Source organism: Seriola dumerili, unplaced genomic scaffold (assembly GCF_002260705.1).
Source record: "Seriola dumerili isolate Sdu_G_001 unplaced genomic scaffold, Sdu_1.0 BDQW01000138.1, whole genome shotgun sequence".
Lineage (NCBI taxonomy): Eukaryota > Metazoa > Chordata > Actinopteri > Carangiformes > Carangidae > Seriola > Seriola dumerili.
The window spans coordinates 5,804,754-5,820,791 of NW_019174393.1; the positions used below are offsets into that span (position 1 = coordinate 5,804,754).

Genomic DNA, 16,038 nt, shown 5'->3' on the forward strand with positions numbered 1-16,038 from the left:
CCACCCATTCTTTTCCAGGAGCCCGGCGGGAACCACACTCCTCCCCAGCTCAGCCCATCGGTGGGCCAGGCAGCGTACACGGCAGGGGTCCCGGGCGGATCTCTGGACGTGCAGCACCTCATCATGCAGGCGGACGCCCGGCGCAGGCAGCGCAGCAATGACAACTACTTCGAGGACGTGCCGCGATCCAAGCTGGAACGACAGATGGCCCAAGTCAGCATGGTGAGGAAGGAAGGAGAGGATGGAGGGATGAATGGAGGCAGGAAGGGGGAGAGAGGGATGGACTCAAGGGGAGTATTATGAATGGTCATAGAGATATGCATTGTCTGGATGAGGATAAGTGTAGTGATATAATATATTTTTCTTACTGTTAAAACATCCAATGAAAAGACCAAAGCTAACAATAATTTGATTTGACTAACAAGTAGTGTCTGTAGCCTAATGCAGCTTTTTCCTTAATGCAATAAAGCTTATTGTCTGAAAACTACTAATCACCAACACTGGGTGAAATGTTCCTACATTACAATGAACATCAGCACTGCAGTTTATTTTGATATAATTTAATCATAAATTAAAAATCTCAGTGATTAAATGCTTGTCTCTAATAGATACAAGATGCCAGCCAAATGTATTTTATCTGACTGGTTGTTGAAAATCCTTTGCTGTTTAAAGGTCGTTTAAATTTATTAAAATAAGGTAATAGTACATATATGTCTAAAACTTTGTGCTATAAAATGATAAAATATGCAAACCACACTTCAGTGGGCGAATTGCAACAGTTATTTTTTGATCTTTACAAATGGAATTGGGCATAATCTACGACCTTAAGAAATAAATGTTTATCTCCAGCAGTCTCTCTCTAATGTACACAAGGTGCTTGTCATTGTAGAAAAACAGCATTTTAAATTTCTTTATCAAAGATGTAACACTTCATAGTTCTGCATAAACAAAACATACTTTTCCAAATAAGCATCTTAACTTTCCAGCCAATTTTATTCTCGTCAAAATGCAAAATGAGAACTTTGACTTCCAATCAACAACAGCGCAGTGACTCAGACACAAACACTCGTATACACACACACACACACACACTTACACATGTGCACGCATCTGAGGCAGCAGCTGTGTTTTTATTCAGTATGATTAGGGTCTTTTTGTGTCTCTGTGTGAATCGCAGAACTTGCAGCGTAGATTATCACACACTTACGGCTATCATGCTGAATCTCTTAAGTGTGTGTGTCACAGTGTATCCCCTGGTTTCCAGATACAACACTCTGTGGTACCACTGATGAGTCAGCTTTGCCAGAATAAAAGGATAAATGTTAGAGAAGAGAGGAAAGATCTTTACTCTCTGGTTCATTACCCCTCTTCTCTGAGTGTCACCACATTTCTATGATTGGTTACCTCACAAACGTTTCTCCCTCCAGCTCTTCCCTCACCTTCTGTTGACTCGTTTTCTTTTTTTCTTTTTCTTTTTTTTTTTACTTTTCTAAAACAGAACCCAAGAGAACAAGACACATTTTCTGGCCCTTAAGCAAGCAAAAGAGAAAAAAAAATAACTTCAAGCAACTGAAGATTTCCAGCTGAGCCCCTCAGTCAAAGTGCGGTCAAAGTGTGTGGGGGGAAAAACAGGTGTAATATTGTTAAGCTGGTGGAGTTTAGTGTAGATTTGGCCGATGCCTGCTTCTAAAGGCTTATCCTCAAGCTGTTTATGCAACATCTTTGCATATAATTGTAACATCTCACCTCCAGTCCCTCACTAACTTTCTGATTGGGGATTACACACACAAGCAATCAGATACAGACATACTCATAAACATGCAGTATTTGGCACAGGATGTGTGCATACCTCCTCACGAACAAATCATCTGGTTTCATTTACAAAAAAACAAAAGACCATAAAACAAGCTTAATTGTTATCCACAGACATTTGAGAAGTATGCAGATAGGATTTAGGTATTTCCTTTGTTTAAAAGGTGAAAGCTCACTGGGTGAAAAAGCAGTGAGCAGCAGCAAAGAGTCTTAAACTGAGCTAAAGTACGGGAACGTTTAGAAGCCAAGCATAATTCATTCAAGTTTAATTTCCTCTTGGATGTTCTCCGAAGCGTGTCCCTTTGAAGGCATGTTCATGTTCAGTCAAGAGAGCTGTTACATTATGAACTTAAACTCAAGCCAACGAGTCATGTCAACATGGGATACATAGCACAAGCCTTGATGTCGTGTCCCCTCTTGTAATCTTGTGTGATCCAGTTTGTATCCTAACGTGCGATTGGTTGTTGTTTCAGGCAGGCGAGTGGTGCGAGCCAATCACGTTGCGTCCACCAAACGAGGCCACCTCGTCCACTCCGGTGCAGTACTGGCAGCATCATCCCGAGAAGCTCATATTTCAGTCCTGTGACTATGAAGCCTATGTGAGTTCTTACCACTTCACTCTTATATCGGTATCTCTCTCTCAAATTAAATCGAAGGCAACTGGACTTGTATTTGTCTGTGGAAGACGTTTCGCCTCTTATCCAAGCAGCTTCATCAAGATCTTATATCGGTGCACATTCACAGTTCAAAACTGTGTGTGGCTGCAATGAACAATTCTGTTTATTACATGTCTGTGCCCACTTCATTACACTTTAACAGTTAATTGATCATCACAATTGTTACCATCATCTTCTGCTGATTGACTTGTCAATCAATTAATTTTAATCATTTCAGCTCTACTTGCACGTTTTTAATACACACTGAAAGTGATAATATGAAAGATCAATGACCCTCAGCCTCACCTTCCCTCAACACTGCACTCAGTTATTCTCAGCACTTTGGTAAATTTAGACCTTTTCCAGTTACATAAAGGATGTTATATATTCACGTTACCACGGATACAGCCTTGCAGCTTTGATTGGTTACATGCTCAGCAGCCAAACTGCAATGATTACTTAGGTAAAACACTGCAGAAAAGCTATTTGAGATGCCATTGGCTCTCAGAAACGCTGAGAGGGAATGTAATTGGTATCTCAGAAATGCACATTCTGAATGGTTTTGAGGCACTTTGATGAAGACATGGAGTGGGTATGAGCCAGATTATTAAGTAAGAGAGAGTAGGAGGAGAGGAAAAAAGAGAGATGGAGAGAGATCGCAAATTCAAGTTTGAACAAATACAACGGAGAGATGAGAAATTCAATTTTCTCCCCTTCAGAAGATTGATAGCAACAGCGTGGACCACTGGGCTTCTGACAGATGTACAACTACGCAGGCAATGTGTTTCAGGTAGATGGGTGGGAACACTCGACGGGTGGGCCACTAAGGGAAAATATGTAGGTGCTTTCAAAGAGCCATTTATGAAAACATCTCTAACATTCACTGTCCCAGGACAACGGGCTCCAGAAATCTCAGAAAGTGAGATAAATGAGCGGAAGCCACAACAGAGGGGGAGGCAGAACACTCAGTGTGAATATTGGCAAGATGGTCAGTGAATAACAATAAATTAGATGGATAAGACACTGATGAGAGGGAGAGAGTAAAGAGAGGAGTGTATTGTGTTTGTGTTAATAGAGAGAGGGGGATGGTAATAAGCCAAAAGGACAGAATAAAGGATGTATCAGCACTGTTCTCATTTTCATCTCAGGCTCCAAATAAACAAGACCCTCTCCTCCACTTTCAGCACCACCTCAGATGACATTGTAACTTTATTATGTCAGCTTTACAACTACAGCTTGAAAATATTAGCTGAAGTTATTACAAATCGATCTCCAGTAAAACCGATGCAGTCATTCTAACATCATTATCACACTCCACATCATTAACAGCCAATGTTATGTCAACATTGTGATCTAGATCATAGTAATCTAGAAGCTTCTGTTGATACAATACATCCAATATACAAATATTCAAGTCTATTCCTTTGTGACTAGTGCAGATTGTGTTTTCAAAACTATAAAGAATAATGGCTTATACCCCATTAGTCCCTTCATAAAAAGAGGAATCATCTCCTCTATTTTGTGCAAATTTTAGCTCCATTATAAATTTTTCAACACAGCTCCATTCAATCTCTGATACCATGGAAATTGACATTATAAATTTTCTACAATCTCCTGCTTTATGTCTCTCTCTGTTTCAAACCTGGTCATGAAACACGATACAAACATAATATATGACTGCGTTGAACTGCTTTTTTAGCCATGCTCTCAGCGTCGCTCTGTTCGTGGCTATGTTGGTCTCTAGATTTGTACCTTCATATTAACTGCATCTAAGACAAGCTGCTCTTTTGTGCAATTGTACTGCAATTCCTAGGATAACTGGCAGTAACCCTACCGTAACAGTGATTTAACATTGTCCGCTTGAATCAAGGCTAATATATTAACATGCCCAGACGACCTCCTTGTGATCCACCAAGGACCAGACACCCTAACTGAGTCACAGTCTGTGCTACATAAAAAGTAATTCATCAAGCAGAGCAATTGGACCAAAAGGTTGTTTTGCCTCTGTAATCAAATGTGAGATAAATCCTGATATTCAATTCTTTGATCCTTCATTTTGCAGTCATGTACTGTAGAGTCGCACAAATGAGATAAAATAAGCTGTAAATATTTCTCTTCTAATTCTCTAAAAGCCTTGTTAGGTCCCACTTAAGGGAATAAGGCCCCTTCCATAAGCTGGAAGGTCACTGTGAGGTGGTGAATGTCACACCCATTAAGTGCTCTAATGTTGACATAAACATTGTCCCTGTAAAACACTGTCACCATTAGTAGCTTTGTTATTAAATCAGATACTACGTGTGGAGAGTGTCTGACCACAAAGTCATGTCCAGATGGAATAATCTGACAGACTCTGGTGTTCACGTCCCCCCAGGAGCCTCTCAAGGTTGATGTAATCACCGCTGTGTTGTCTGTGTGCATTTAATGAAGCCTTGTGTAAGTACAACTGAATATAAACACGGTTTTCATAAATTACTCGCAGTATCGGAAATAATGGAGTTGATATTTGTCACAGAGAAGTATACTCCATAATTAATTTTGGAAACTCAAACACACTTACATCTCTAAAAGACAATAAAAACAAAAACACTAAGACAATGAAAATAATTCAGCTGTGTTAAAAAAACTGTTTGTATTCAAGCGGTTTCAAAACACATGGTTCTCGTGGTCTTCTAAGGTAAGAGTTTGTATTGTTGTGTTGTTTTATACAGATACAAAGAAGTTGGCAGTATCATGAGTCTGTAGTTCTGGGGGTGTGTTGTGTTGAGCATGAAATTTACATACTCTCCTCCAATCAGCCGGGACCAGACACACCAACAATGTTGGCAATTTCCACACATTTCCCGTTTGTTTTGAGTACTATGACGGGTGTTGTCTGTCTGTCTGTCTGTCCGTCCGTCTGTGGACAGATTTTGTCAACGTGAAAGCGTCAATAGACAGGCAAGACACAGTCAAGACACTTGGCCACTACAGGTGTGTAGCTGAGACCAAAATGAAGGTCCAAAATGAAAATTCAAAGTTTCTGGAAGTAGTGGGATAGGAAGAAAGGAAGGGGTCATTGGAATCCATGGGTCTCACCGAACTGCAGAACTGAGTGTTGGTGGGGCATGTTTCTAAGAACACAGGCCCATCTTTTGTTAAAATTTCAGCATTGATCTTAATCTGCCAACAAATCACATCTGAATCAGTTGCCCTTCCATTTCAACCACTTCAACAAACCACTGCTTGCATTCATCATGAAAAAATGCCAAACATTCCTGAGAGATTGGAAGGTTAATACAGCTGAAAGGTTTTGCACACAGCCATACCCTGACGCTGACATACATCTACATACCCTATGTATTTACTAAACATGTTTGTTTGTGTCTTCTCCACAGTACCTGGGTTCCATGCTGGTGAAGGAGCTGAGAGGGACCGAGTCCACACAAGATGCTTGTGCCAAAATGAGGGTAAAGCACAGCCTACCAAACTTTACTTCATCTACATGGACATAATTTCTATTTTATTACAACTTGGGTCTTATTTTTGTAGTTTTGGCTACCTGATAATTGGCGCTATTAATATTTCACTCAGCAGGTTTACTGCGGAAATCTGGCATCTTGTCAAAATGGGACCAGTTGATTATGCTTATTCTTATAACATAACATTTTGATACAAGCCAAACTCCCTCCAGTGTTTAACCACTCAACATGAGCACATGTGTTGGTACTTGTGGCTTTATTATATTGGGTTTTTTCAAAAAACCTTACTGGACCTTTAAATCTGGGACAAAGTCTCACAGTCTGAGTGCCCTGACACTCACTAGAACTTAAAGAAATTTAAGATATCATGACTGTGGATTAAGTTGTATTGAGGGATTTATTTTTAATATCCATGCCTGAGTGGCTTGATACCCCACAATCCCCCTTTTACCTTAAATCACCATATCTCTTCCTCTCGCTTTGTGTCACTCCACTGTTCACTCATTCTCTTACTCTCCTTCTCTATTTCTCTCTGGCATTATCTGTCTCTTGGTGTCCATGTCTTTTCGTCCTGCTTCCTTCTTCATTTCTTCCATATTTTACATTTCCATATTTTAACACTGACTCCCTTTCTCTCCTCTGGCCTTCAGTTCATATTCTCATTTTAATCCCGTGCTGCTGCAGTGTGAAGACAAATTGTAATATTCATGAGCAGAGTTTTCTGTTTCTCTCCCCTCTGTCTTCATATTTATGTTTCCACATCAGAGGGCATCTTTCTTTCTTTCTTTCACATCTCTATGTCCTCAGTCTGACACACATTTGCTGTGCATCAAGGTTGTAATTAAGTGCAATAAGATGCACATTATGTAATTCTGGCTTTTATTACTGTGTGAACGTACCTTCCGCCTTTACCTGCTTGCCCCTGTTCCTAGCATCTCTCCTTTCATCTCTTGCTCCATCCCTCTGCTCTGGAGGTAGATGTGGATGTTTAAATCCCAACTTCACAGCCTCTAGCTGCCAGTGAAGCCAGGCAACTCTGCCTTTGTCAGCTTTTCAGAACTACCTGATCCTGACAGGGCTGAACTGCAGCAGCAACACACTCTGAGCAGGGAGGAAAGAAAAGAACAAAGAAATGACACAGATAAGGAATGGATAGCAGCAAGTGGATTCAACAGGGGGAGAAAGAAAGGAAAGTGTGATAGATATATGGAAAGTGAGAGAAGGAGATGACAAGCGAGAAAGTAAGAAAGAAACTCATCTCACATCTATTTCTTTGAATATATTAAAGCCTTTGACAGGTAGAATGACAGATAGGAGGGTGGTGACGCTGACGTCGCTGTAAATCACACGATTCTCCACTGCACCTCACTGTATAATGAGTTCAAATATAGGTAATTGAGACACGTTATAGTGCCAGTATGTAATTAAAAAGAATGAATGGAGATATGCTGTAGGAGCCTGATATGGTTTATAAGATGACATATTTATTGGATTTGTAGCATTGCATTTGATTGGATTTAGAAATTTAATTTAATTTAATCCAGAAGCAGCTGTTTTTTTATGAGGCAACCAACAACCCTTGACCTTTGGAGATGATTTGAATTTACTTTGTTAATCAAGTTAATGTTCAGTTTGCTCATTTACCTCGTGCTTCTATTATTCATTCAAGTTCTGTTTATATTTTCATTATTTTTCCTTACATGCTTGTAGACCTGAGGCAGCTTTAGAGACATGGATTAAGTCTTGTACAAAGCTAAAAGGTTATTAAATTCAGCGGATATCTCGGCCGACCGAATCTCATTAATCTGGGACTAATTAAAATTTTCAACAGTCGAGTGTTGAAAGTTCAATATTGCAACTGATTCTTATTCTTTTTGATTTATGTGTGAAATGCCTCAAAAGTCACTGCTGCTTCTCTCCTCTTTGTCTCCATCTTTTGTTTTATGTGCACTCCAAGAAGTCGACAGAACAGATGAAGAAAGTGCCGACTATCGTACTCTCGGTATCCTACAAAGGAGTGAAGTTCATCGATGCCACAAATAAGGTAACACTCATGGCTCACTTCCTGTGACGCCTACTAAATAACACATGAAAGGTCAGGCTTTTGAACATGAGCATCAGTGACATTCAGAAGGTCTACCCTGCGTCGCAGCACTGATGTCTACTTCGGCTGCAGCCTGACAGACATAAAAGTATATGGTGTAAAAATTAATAAGGTGTGAACGAAGGACAACACAAACAGGTAATAATAAGTATGGAATAAATAAGCTGAATTTGAAGGGAAATCAATAACAGCCTACTACCAGTCCACTAAATCCTTACTGCAGTGTTTAAAAAGTTCATAAACAACTTTCAAGGTCTTAATGTTATAAAAAAGCAATTTCACAGTTTATCATCACCTCGTTCCTTCTCCATCGAGAGTGACATTTGTGTGATGGGTGCCCAGTGTGTGTCCACATGGTAATCTTGGTCAGAAAAAAGTGTTTATTTTTTTATTTCACACAAAGGAATCAATTATTGGACACCTCCCATATAGAGGAGTCGCATATATTCATATCAGGTACTGAGTCCTGTGCATACGTGTAAGACAATAGGATCCTATCCACCTCAGGTCAGTAAAAAGGTGGCACAGTGAGAAACTATTTTAAGATAATTACAAGCCGCCTGCAAAAAGGTAATGTATTTATTTAAGCCTCTGTTATGCACAAAGCACACACACATGCATAATTTAGAGATAATACATTTTAAGTTCAGTGCTCTTCCTCAGGCAGCACTACACAGAGCACAGACTCAATTAAGTTGGGCCCAATGCAGTTATGATGGGGGGGTGGAGGTAGGTGCAGCTGGTGACTCTTACCTGTAAAATCATTTCTTGTGTTTTCTATTGGCTCTACATGTTACACAACAGAGATATGGGATTAAATGCATCGTTGCTGCCTCTAACATGGCCATCAGGCAAGCTTTGTCTGCTCAGACATGCCCCAGTGCAAAATCTACTTTTCAGTTATTTCCAAATTCTCAGATCCTCCTGTAACTAATGTACCAAAGAGAGAATGATATATGGGAAGAAATAATCATAATGAGGGTAGCAAATCAAGTATAGATATAAAGCACACTCAAAAGGAAAATCAAAAGGCACAGTGGCTTTACCTGGATTCACCTCTCTGGGACATTTAATGGAAATAGTCACTATTCTCTCTCCTTAGCGTATTTGCTGTCCCAGTGCACAAAGAAATATCGGAAGTGGAATTCTCACTCAATTTTTGAAAACAATCAATAGGCCGATATCTTTTTTATAGAATTAAAGACAAAGATGATACAAAGATGATCCAGTGTGGCTAAAGGGGCATTTTATCTGGTGTATGTTATGTGACTCCTTTTATCTTTCCTGTGGTGGAAGATTACTGATCACTGATCAGAAATCACTGATTTCTGGACCCATATTTTATTGTAAGGTTTTGAATTGTAGTCCTTCAAAGTACCTGTTTCCTTTTCAAACGCAAAATAATAAAAATGTATTCTGTCCCTTGTTTGTCCTTTTTCAAAAAGTACACTTGGATTTTTTATTTGTATTACTAAGTTGTTGTCATTGTATTATTATGCATATATGCATGGATAAAGAAGATACAGAAAATCAGGACAGTTGTTGTTATTATGTATCAGGAAAATGTTCCTACTATTTTCTTCATTTAGTTCAAAGCAAATTCCTAATGTTAGACCTCACTAAAGCTTTCTTTTGTAGATTTGATGTTCTATAATTCACGGCACTGAGATGTGCTTTAATTAACTCAACACAAAGTCTGAGTGTTCCTCCGCGATGTTACCACAGGACAAATTCCAACTCAGTGACTCCAGAAAACTGTTGAACCAAAATTGTGCTATGGTGATTATGGCTTTGCGGTGTGTGAAATGAGATGAAGAATAAATCAGATTTGTTTTTCCACAAAGTGGATCAATGGAGATAATCAACAATCTCTCTCTCCACAGCTTTATCTGTCTTCCTCTGTCTTCATTTTCTCTTCCTCTCTCTGCAGAACATCATAGCAGAGCATGAGATTCGTAACATCTCATGTGCAGCTCAGGATCCAGAGGATCTGTCTACATTTGCATACATCACCAAAGACCTCAAGTCCAGTCACCACTACTGCCACGTTTTCACTGCTTTTGATGTGGTGAGTACTGACACTGTTTCTGCAAATATCATATTCATTAAACTTGTAATGTTATATTGCATTCTCATTCCTGTTTACCTTTACCTCCTCTTGCCAGAACCTGGCGTATGAGATCATCCTTACACTGGGCCAGGCCTTCGAAGTGGCCTACCAGCTGGCTCTGCAGGCCAGAAAGAGTGGCCACGGGTCGTCCACACTGCCCGAGAGCTTCGACAGCAAGCCCAGCAAACCTGTCCCCAAACCCCGCGTCAACATCCGCAAATCTGTAAGCATCACTGCCCCACAGCTGCACCACAGTTTGAAGGGAAAATCCATCCTAAACTGAAATTCACATCAGCAACTCCAGGTGTTTTTGACCGTCTGGATTTGAAGAATTGTGATGGCTTATAAAAGTTCACGTTGTAGAATAGATGATAACATTTTTATGAACATCTACATCTTGTAGATTTTTCATGATAAACTTTGATGCTCTTCCCAAGACTGATACACATTACAACATTTTAGTAAGGAAGAATAAAAGAATTGTCTTTGTGATGGATTTTCACCTTAACCTCTAATGTCACTGCTCAACTCTCAAAACTTTTGAACTCAAATTTAGCTTTTCTGTATCTGCTTCTAACCAATCCTAACCAGCATTCCATCTGCACTGGAATCTGTCCATAATTTTCATCCCTCTTCTCTGCTCTCAGTCTTTCATCCCTGCTCCTTTATATTATTTTCAAGTTTAGCTTTAGCTGGGATTATCCTGAAATGCTTGTGTTTTGTATGCGTGTGAGTCTCTGCCCATCAGAGGCTGTGGCAGAGGTGTAGGTGGATATTGTATCAGTTAAGCGTCCTTTCGGTCCTGCTGTCCCTGCAGTCTCTTACACACTGGGCTGATTGATGAGGCCTGTTTGCATAGATCTCCGGGGAGGCTTGCTTGGCCCGCCTCACTCTGATTGTGTGTAAGAAGCTAAAGAATCCTCATGCGGAAGACTCCTGCATACTGCAGACATTTGTGGAAAATCAATTTATTGACAGTTCAGATCCTCATCAAAAATGCTGTAGTATGTAGAGGGGTCACTGATAAGTTTGGTTATGTGTCCGAGCAAATACCCAAACAATGCAATGGGTGCATAGAATCTACAGACCAACCTGCATTTGTTTAAGATAGTGTAAGTGTATTTGTTGTTAGTTCATTAGTAGAGTCCTACAAAGCTGCAATATACAGTTCACTTTTTAGTTTGTTTGGTTAAGAAAATCCAAGGAGATTATGGTGTGAAGCAATGTTTTTGAATTTTAGTGCTAATAGAAGTGTTTCAGGAAAGTTTTATTGTTATCATAATAATACCATTTACAGTAATACTTTTACCAAATAATCGTAGAATTAATATTTGATACTGGTACATCTTTATCCTTATCTATGACAGCAACACTTCTTCTCTACGCCTTACTAAACTAAATGTATTTTATGCCTTACTATACTATGACCTTTTTTGCCTTACTATATATACTATGATGTATTTTATGACATTTTTATGCAGTACTATAATATTTTTTATACCTTACTGTATTGTGAAATTTTTTCACCTTAGTCTACTATGATGTTTTTTAAGCTTTACGACACTAGGATTTTTTTTTTTTTTTGCATTTTTGTCCTTACTTTACTGTGAAGTTTTTTTTTTGTATTTTTATGTCTTACTATAACATTTACGGTTTGCTACTATGATGTTTTTAGGCCTTACTATACAATGACGTTTTATGCCTTGCTATAGTAAAACGTTTTTATGACTTTTTTCTTTTTTTTTTTGCCTTACTATACTATCACGTTTTTATTTTTATTTTTTTTGCCTTACTATGCTATGACGTTTTTATGACATTTTTTTTGCCTTACTATAGTATGACGTTTTATGACTTATTATACTATGACGTTTTTATGATGTTTTATGACTTACAATACTGTGACGTTTTTATGACTTTTTTTTTTTTTGCCTTACTATACTATGATGTTTTTATGACATTTTTTTTGCCTTACTATACTATGACGTTTTACGTTATTATGACATTTTGTTTTTGACCTACTATACTATACGTTTTTAATGACTTTTTTTTTTTTTGCCCTTACTATACTATGAAGTTTTTATTACATTTTATTTTTGCCTTACTATTACTATGACGTTTTATGACTTTTTTTTTTGCGCTTAACTATCTATGCAACGCTTTTTTGTACTTTTTTTTTTGCCTTACTTTACTATGACGTTTTTATGACATTTTTTTGCCATTACTATACTATGACGTTTTATGACTTTTTTTTTTTGCCTTACTATACTATTATGTTTTATGACTTTTTTTTTTGCCTTACTATACTATGACGTTTTATGACATTTTTTTTTGCCATACTATACTATGACGTTTTTGTGACATTTTTTTGCCTTACTATACATGAAGTTTTTATGACTTTTTTTTTTGCCTTACTATAATGTGACGTTTTTATGACTTTTTTATGACTTTATAATACTATGACGTTTTTATGACTTTTTTTTTTTTTGCCTTAACTATACTATGACGTTTTTATGACATTTTTTTGCCTTACTATACTAGATGACGTTTTTATGACTTTTTTTTTTTGCCTTACTATACTATGACGTTTTTTTGTGACATTTTTTTTGCCTTACTATACTATGACGTTTTTATGACATTTTTTTGGCCTTACTATAAATGTGACGTTTTATGACTTTTTTTTTGCCTCACTATACTAATGACGTTTTTATGAACTTTTTTTTTTTTGCCTTACTATACTATGATGTTTTTATGAACATTTTTTTGGCCTTACTATTCTATGACGTTTTTATGAACTTTTTTTTTTGCCTTACTATACTATGACGTTTTTTATGACATTTTTTTGCCTACTATACTATGACGTTTTTATGACATTTTTTTGGCCCTTACTATAATGTGATGTTTTTATTGACTTTTTTTTGGCCTTATATACTATGACGTTTTTATGACATTTTTTTGCCTTACTATACTATGACCTTTTATGACATTTTTTGGCCTACTTACTATACGTTTTATGACATTTTTGCCTACTATACTATGACGTTTTTGTGACATTTTTTTTGCCTTACTATACTATGACGTTTTTATGAACATTTTTTTGGCCTTACTATAATGTGATGTTTTATGACTTTTTTTTTGCCTCACTATATCTATGACGTTTTTATGACTTTTTTTTTTTTTGCCTTACTATTATTATGATGTTTTTATGACATTTTTTTTGCCTTACTATTCTTATGACGTTTTTATAGACATTTTTTTGCCTTACTATACTATGACGTTTTTTATGACTTTTTTTTGCCTTACTATACTATGACGTTTTTATGACATTTTTTTTGGCCTTACTATAATGTGACGTTTTTTATGACATTTTTTTTTGCTTACTATACTATGACGTTTTTATGACTTTTTTTTTGCCTTACTATACTATGACGTTTTTAATGACATTTTTTTGGCTTACTATACTATAACCTTTTATGACATTTTTTTGGCCTTACTATAAGGTGACGTTTTTATGACTTTTTTTTTTTGCTTTACTATACTATGACGTTTTTATGACATTTTTTTGCCTTACATACTATGACGTTTTTATGACTTTTTTTTGCCTTACTATACTATGACGTTTTTTATGACTTTTTTTTTTTGCCTTAACTATAACATTGTGACGTTTTTATGACTTTTTTTTTTGCCTTACTATACTATGACGTTTTTTTGACTTTTTTTTTGCCTTACATACTATGATGTTTTTATGACTTTTTTTTTGCCTTACTATATCTATGACGTTTTTTATGATTTTTTTGCCTTACTACTACTATGAGTTTTTATGACATTTTTTTGCCTACTATACATGACGTTTTTATGACTTTTTTTTTTCCTTACTATACTGTGACGTTTTATGACTTTTTTTTTTGCCTTACTATACTATGACGTTTTCATGACATTTTTTGCCTTACTATACTATGACATTTTTATGACATTTTTTTGGCCTTACTATAATGTGACGTTTTATGACATTTTTTTTGCCTTACTATACTATGACGTTTTTATGACATTTTTTTTGCCTTACTACTACTATGATTTTATGACTTATTATACTATACGTTTTTAGACTTTTTATGACTTATAATACTATGACGTTTTTATGACTTTTTTTTGCCTTACTATACTATGACGTTTTTATGGACTTTTTTTTTTTGCCTTACTATACTATGACGTTTTATGACTTTTTTTTGCCTTACTATACTGTGACGTTTTTATTACTTTTTTTTTTTTTTACATTTTTAGGACGTTTTTATGCCTCACTATGGCGTTTTTATGCCTTATGTTCTTAGACGTATTTGATGCATGTTTTTATGCGTTACTATTACTGTAGTGTATTTATGTATTTTATACTTTTGTTTACACCTTGATGTTTGTTCATACCTTACTATAAAATGAACCCCCAAGACTTATGAACCCCAGGTTGGTCCTAGGGAAAGGAGAGTAACATTAAAATCAGATGTATGAATGTTGAGGAGACACAAAGGTTCAAGAATCTCAAAGTTTTAATGGCCCAACCTGAAACCATCAATGTCACAGGAGAGGGCAGCCAAAATAGACCAAACATTACTTAAAAACAAAAAACAAACATGAATCTGAAACTAACCTAAACACAAGGTTACAAACTGACTCCCTGACAATTCAAAAAACAGGAGAAAGAACTGGATTAAAACAAATGTCCAGCTCTCCCTACAGGCTTCTTGGCTTCTCTTAGTCTATAAACTTACACAAAATTTACCGTACAATAGTAATGGCGGCACAAACATGCATTCACCAAATCAAACTTCAGGCAGCAGCATGGTAGAGAGAGGGTGAAATGCGCTCTAGGTCTTTATGTAGCCCAGGTGAACTACTCCGCTGCAGTTCCACCAATAAGAAGGGAGGATCCAGGGGTGGAGGCCTGCGAGCACCTGAGGAGCACAACAGATTACATCCTTATCCACAACAACCAGTGCATAACCTAATGGGGGGTTGTAACACCTTACTGTAACTATAGTTTTTTTTGAGATTTTGATTGTTTCTATACTGTGATCGTTTTTATGCCTTAGTATACATTGACGTTCTTAACATTTTTATGCATTACTATTACTAGGACTATATGATGTTTTTATTACCTACTATACTATGACATTTTTATGACCTCATTAAACTATGACATTTTTATACTTTTTTTTTTTTTGCCTTACTATACTATGAGTGTTTATACTTTTTTATGCCTACTATACTATGATGTTTTTTACTTTTTTGCTTACTACACTATGGCGTTTTTATGACTTAGTATAATGAACCATTCTTAAAGTTTTTATGCCTTATCTATAACTATGACGTTTTTATGATCTTTTTTTGCGCTTACTATACTATAACGTTTTTATGACATCTTTTTTGGGCCTTACTATACTATGACTTTTTTAATGACATTTTTTTTTGCCCTTACCTATACTGGTGAACGTTTTATTGACTTTTTTTTTTGCCTTACTATACCTATGACGTTTTTATGACCATTTTTTTTGCCTTACTATAGTATGACTTTTTATGACTTATTATACTATGAACGTTTTTAATGACTTTTTTTGGTTTTTTTGCCTTACTATTACTAATGACATTTTTATGACTTTTTTTTTTTGCCTTACTATACTGTGCGTTTTATGACTTTTTTTTTGGCCTTACTATCCTATGACGTTTTTCATGGACATTTTTTTTTGCCTAACTATACCTATGGACGTTTTATGACATTTTTTTTTGGCCTACTATACATGTGACGTTTTTATGACATTTTTTTTTTGCCTTAACTAATACGCATTTACGTTTTATGACTTTTTTTTTGCCTTATCTATATTATGACGTTTTTATGACATTTTTTTGCCC

General features: G+C 36.5%; 1 protein-coding gene across 2 annotated transcripts in view; it reads left to right on the forward strand.

Annotated features, from left to right (window-relative positions):
* The window catches only part of anks1b (ankyrin repeat and sterile alpha motif domain containing 1B), a 228,075-nt gene that overhangs the window by 197,217 nt on the left and 14,820 nt on the right, over positions 1-16,038 (forward strand). For both annotated transcript variants that reach the window (XM_022749064.1, XM_022749063.1), the window contains 6 exons: positions 19-222; positions 2,286-2,411; positions 5,843-5,914; positions 7,884-7,970; positions 9,961-10,098; positions 10,196-10,363. In XM_022749064.1, coding sequence (XP_022604785.1) covers positions 19-222; positions 2,286-2,411; positions 5,843-5,914; positions 7,884-7,970; positions 9,961-10,098; positions 10,196-10,363 — 795 coding nt within the window. The remainder of the gene's footprint in view (positions 1-18; positions 223-2,285; positions 2,412-5,842; positions 5,915-7,883; positions 7,971-9,960; positions 10,099-10,195; positions 10,364-16,038) is intronic.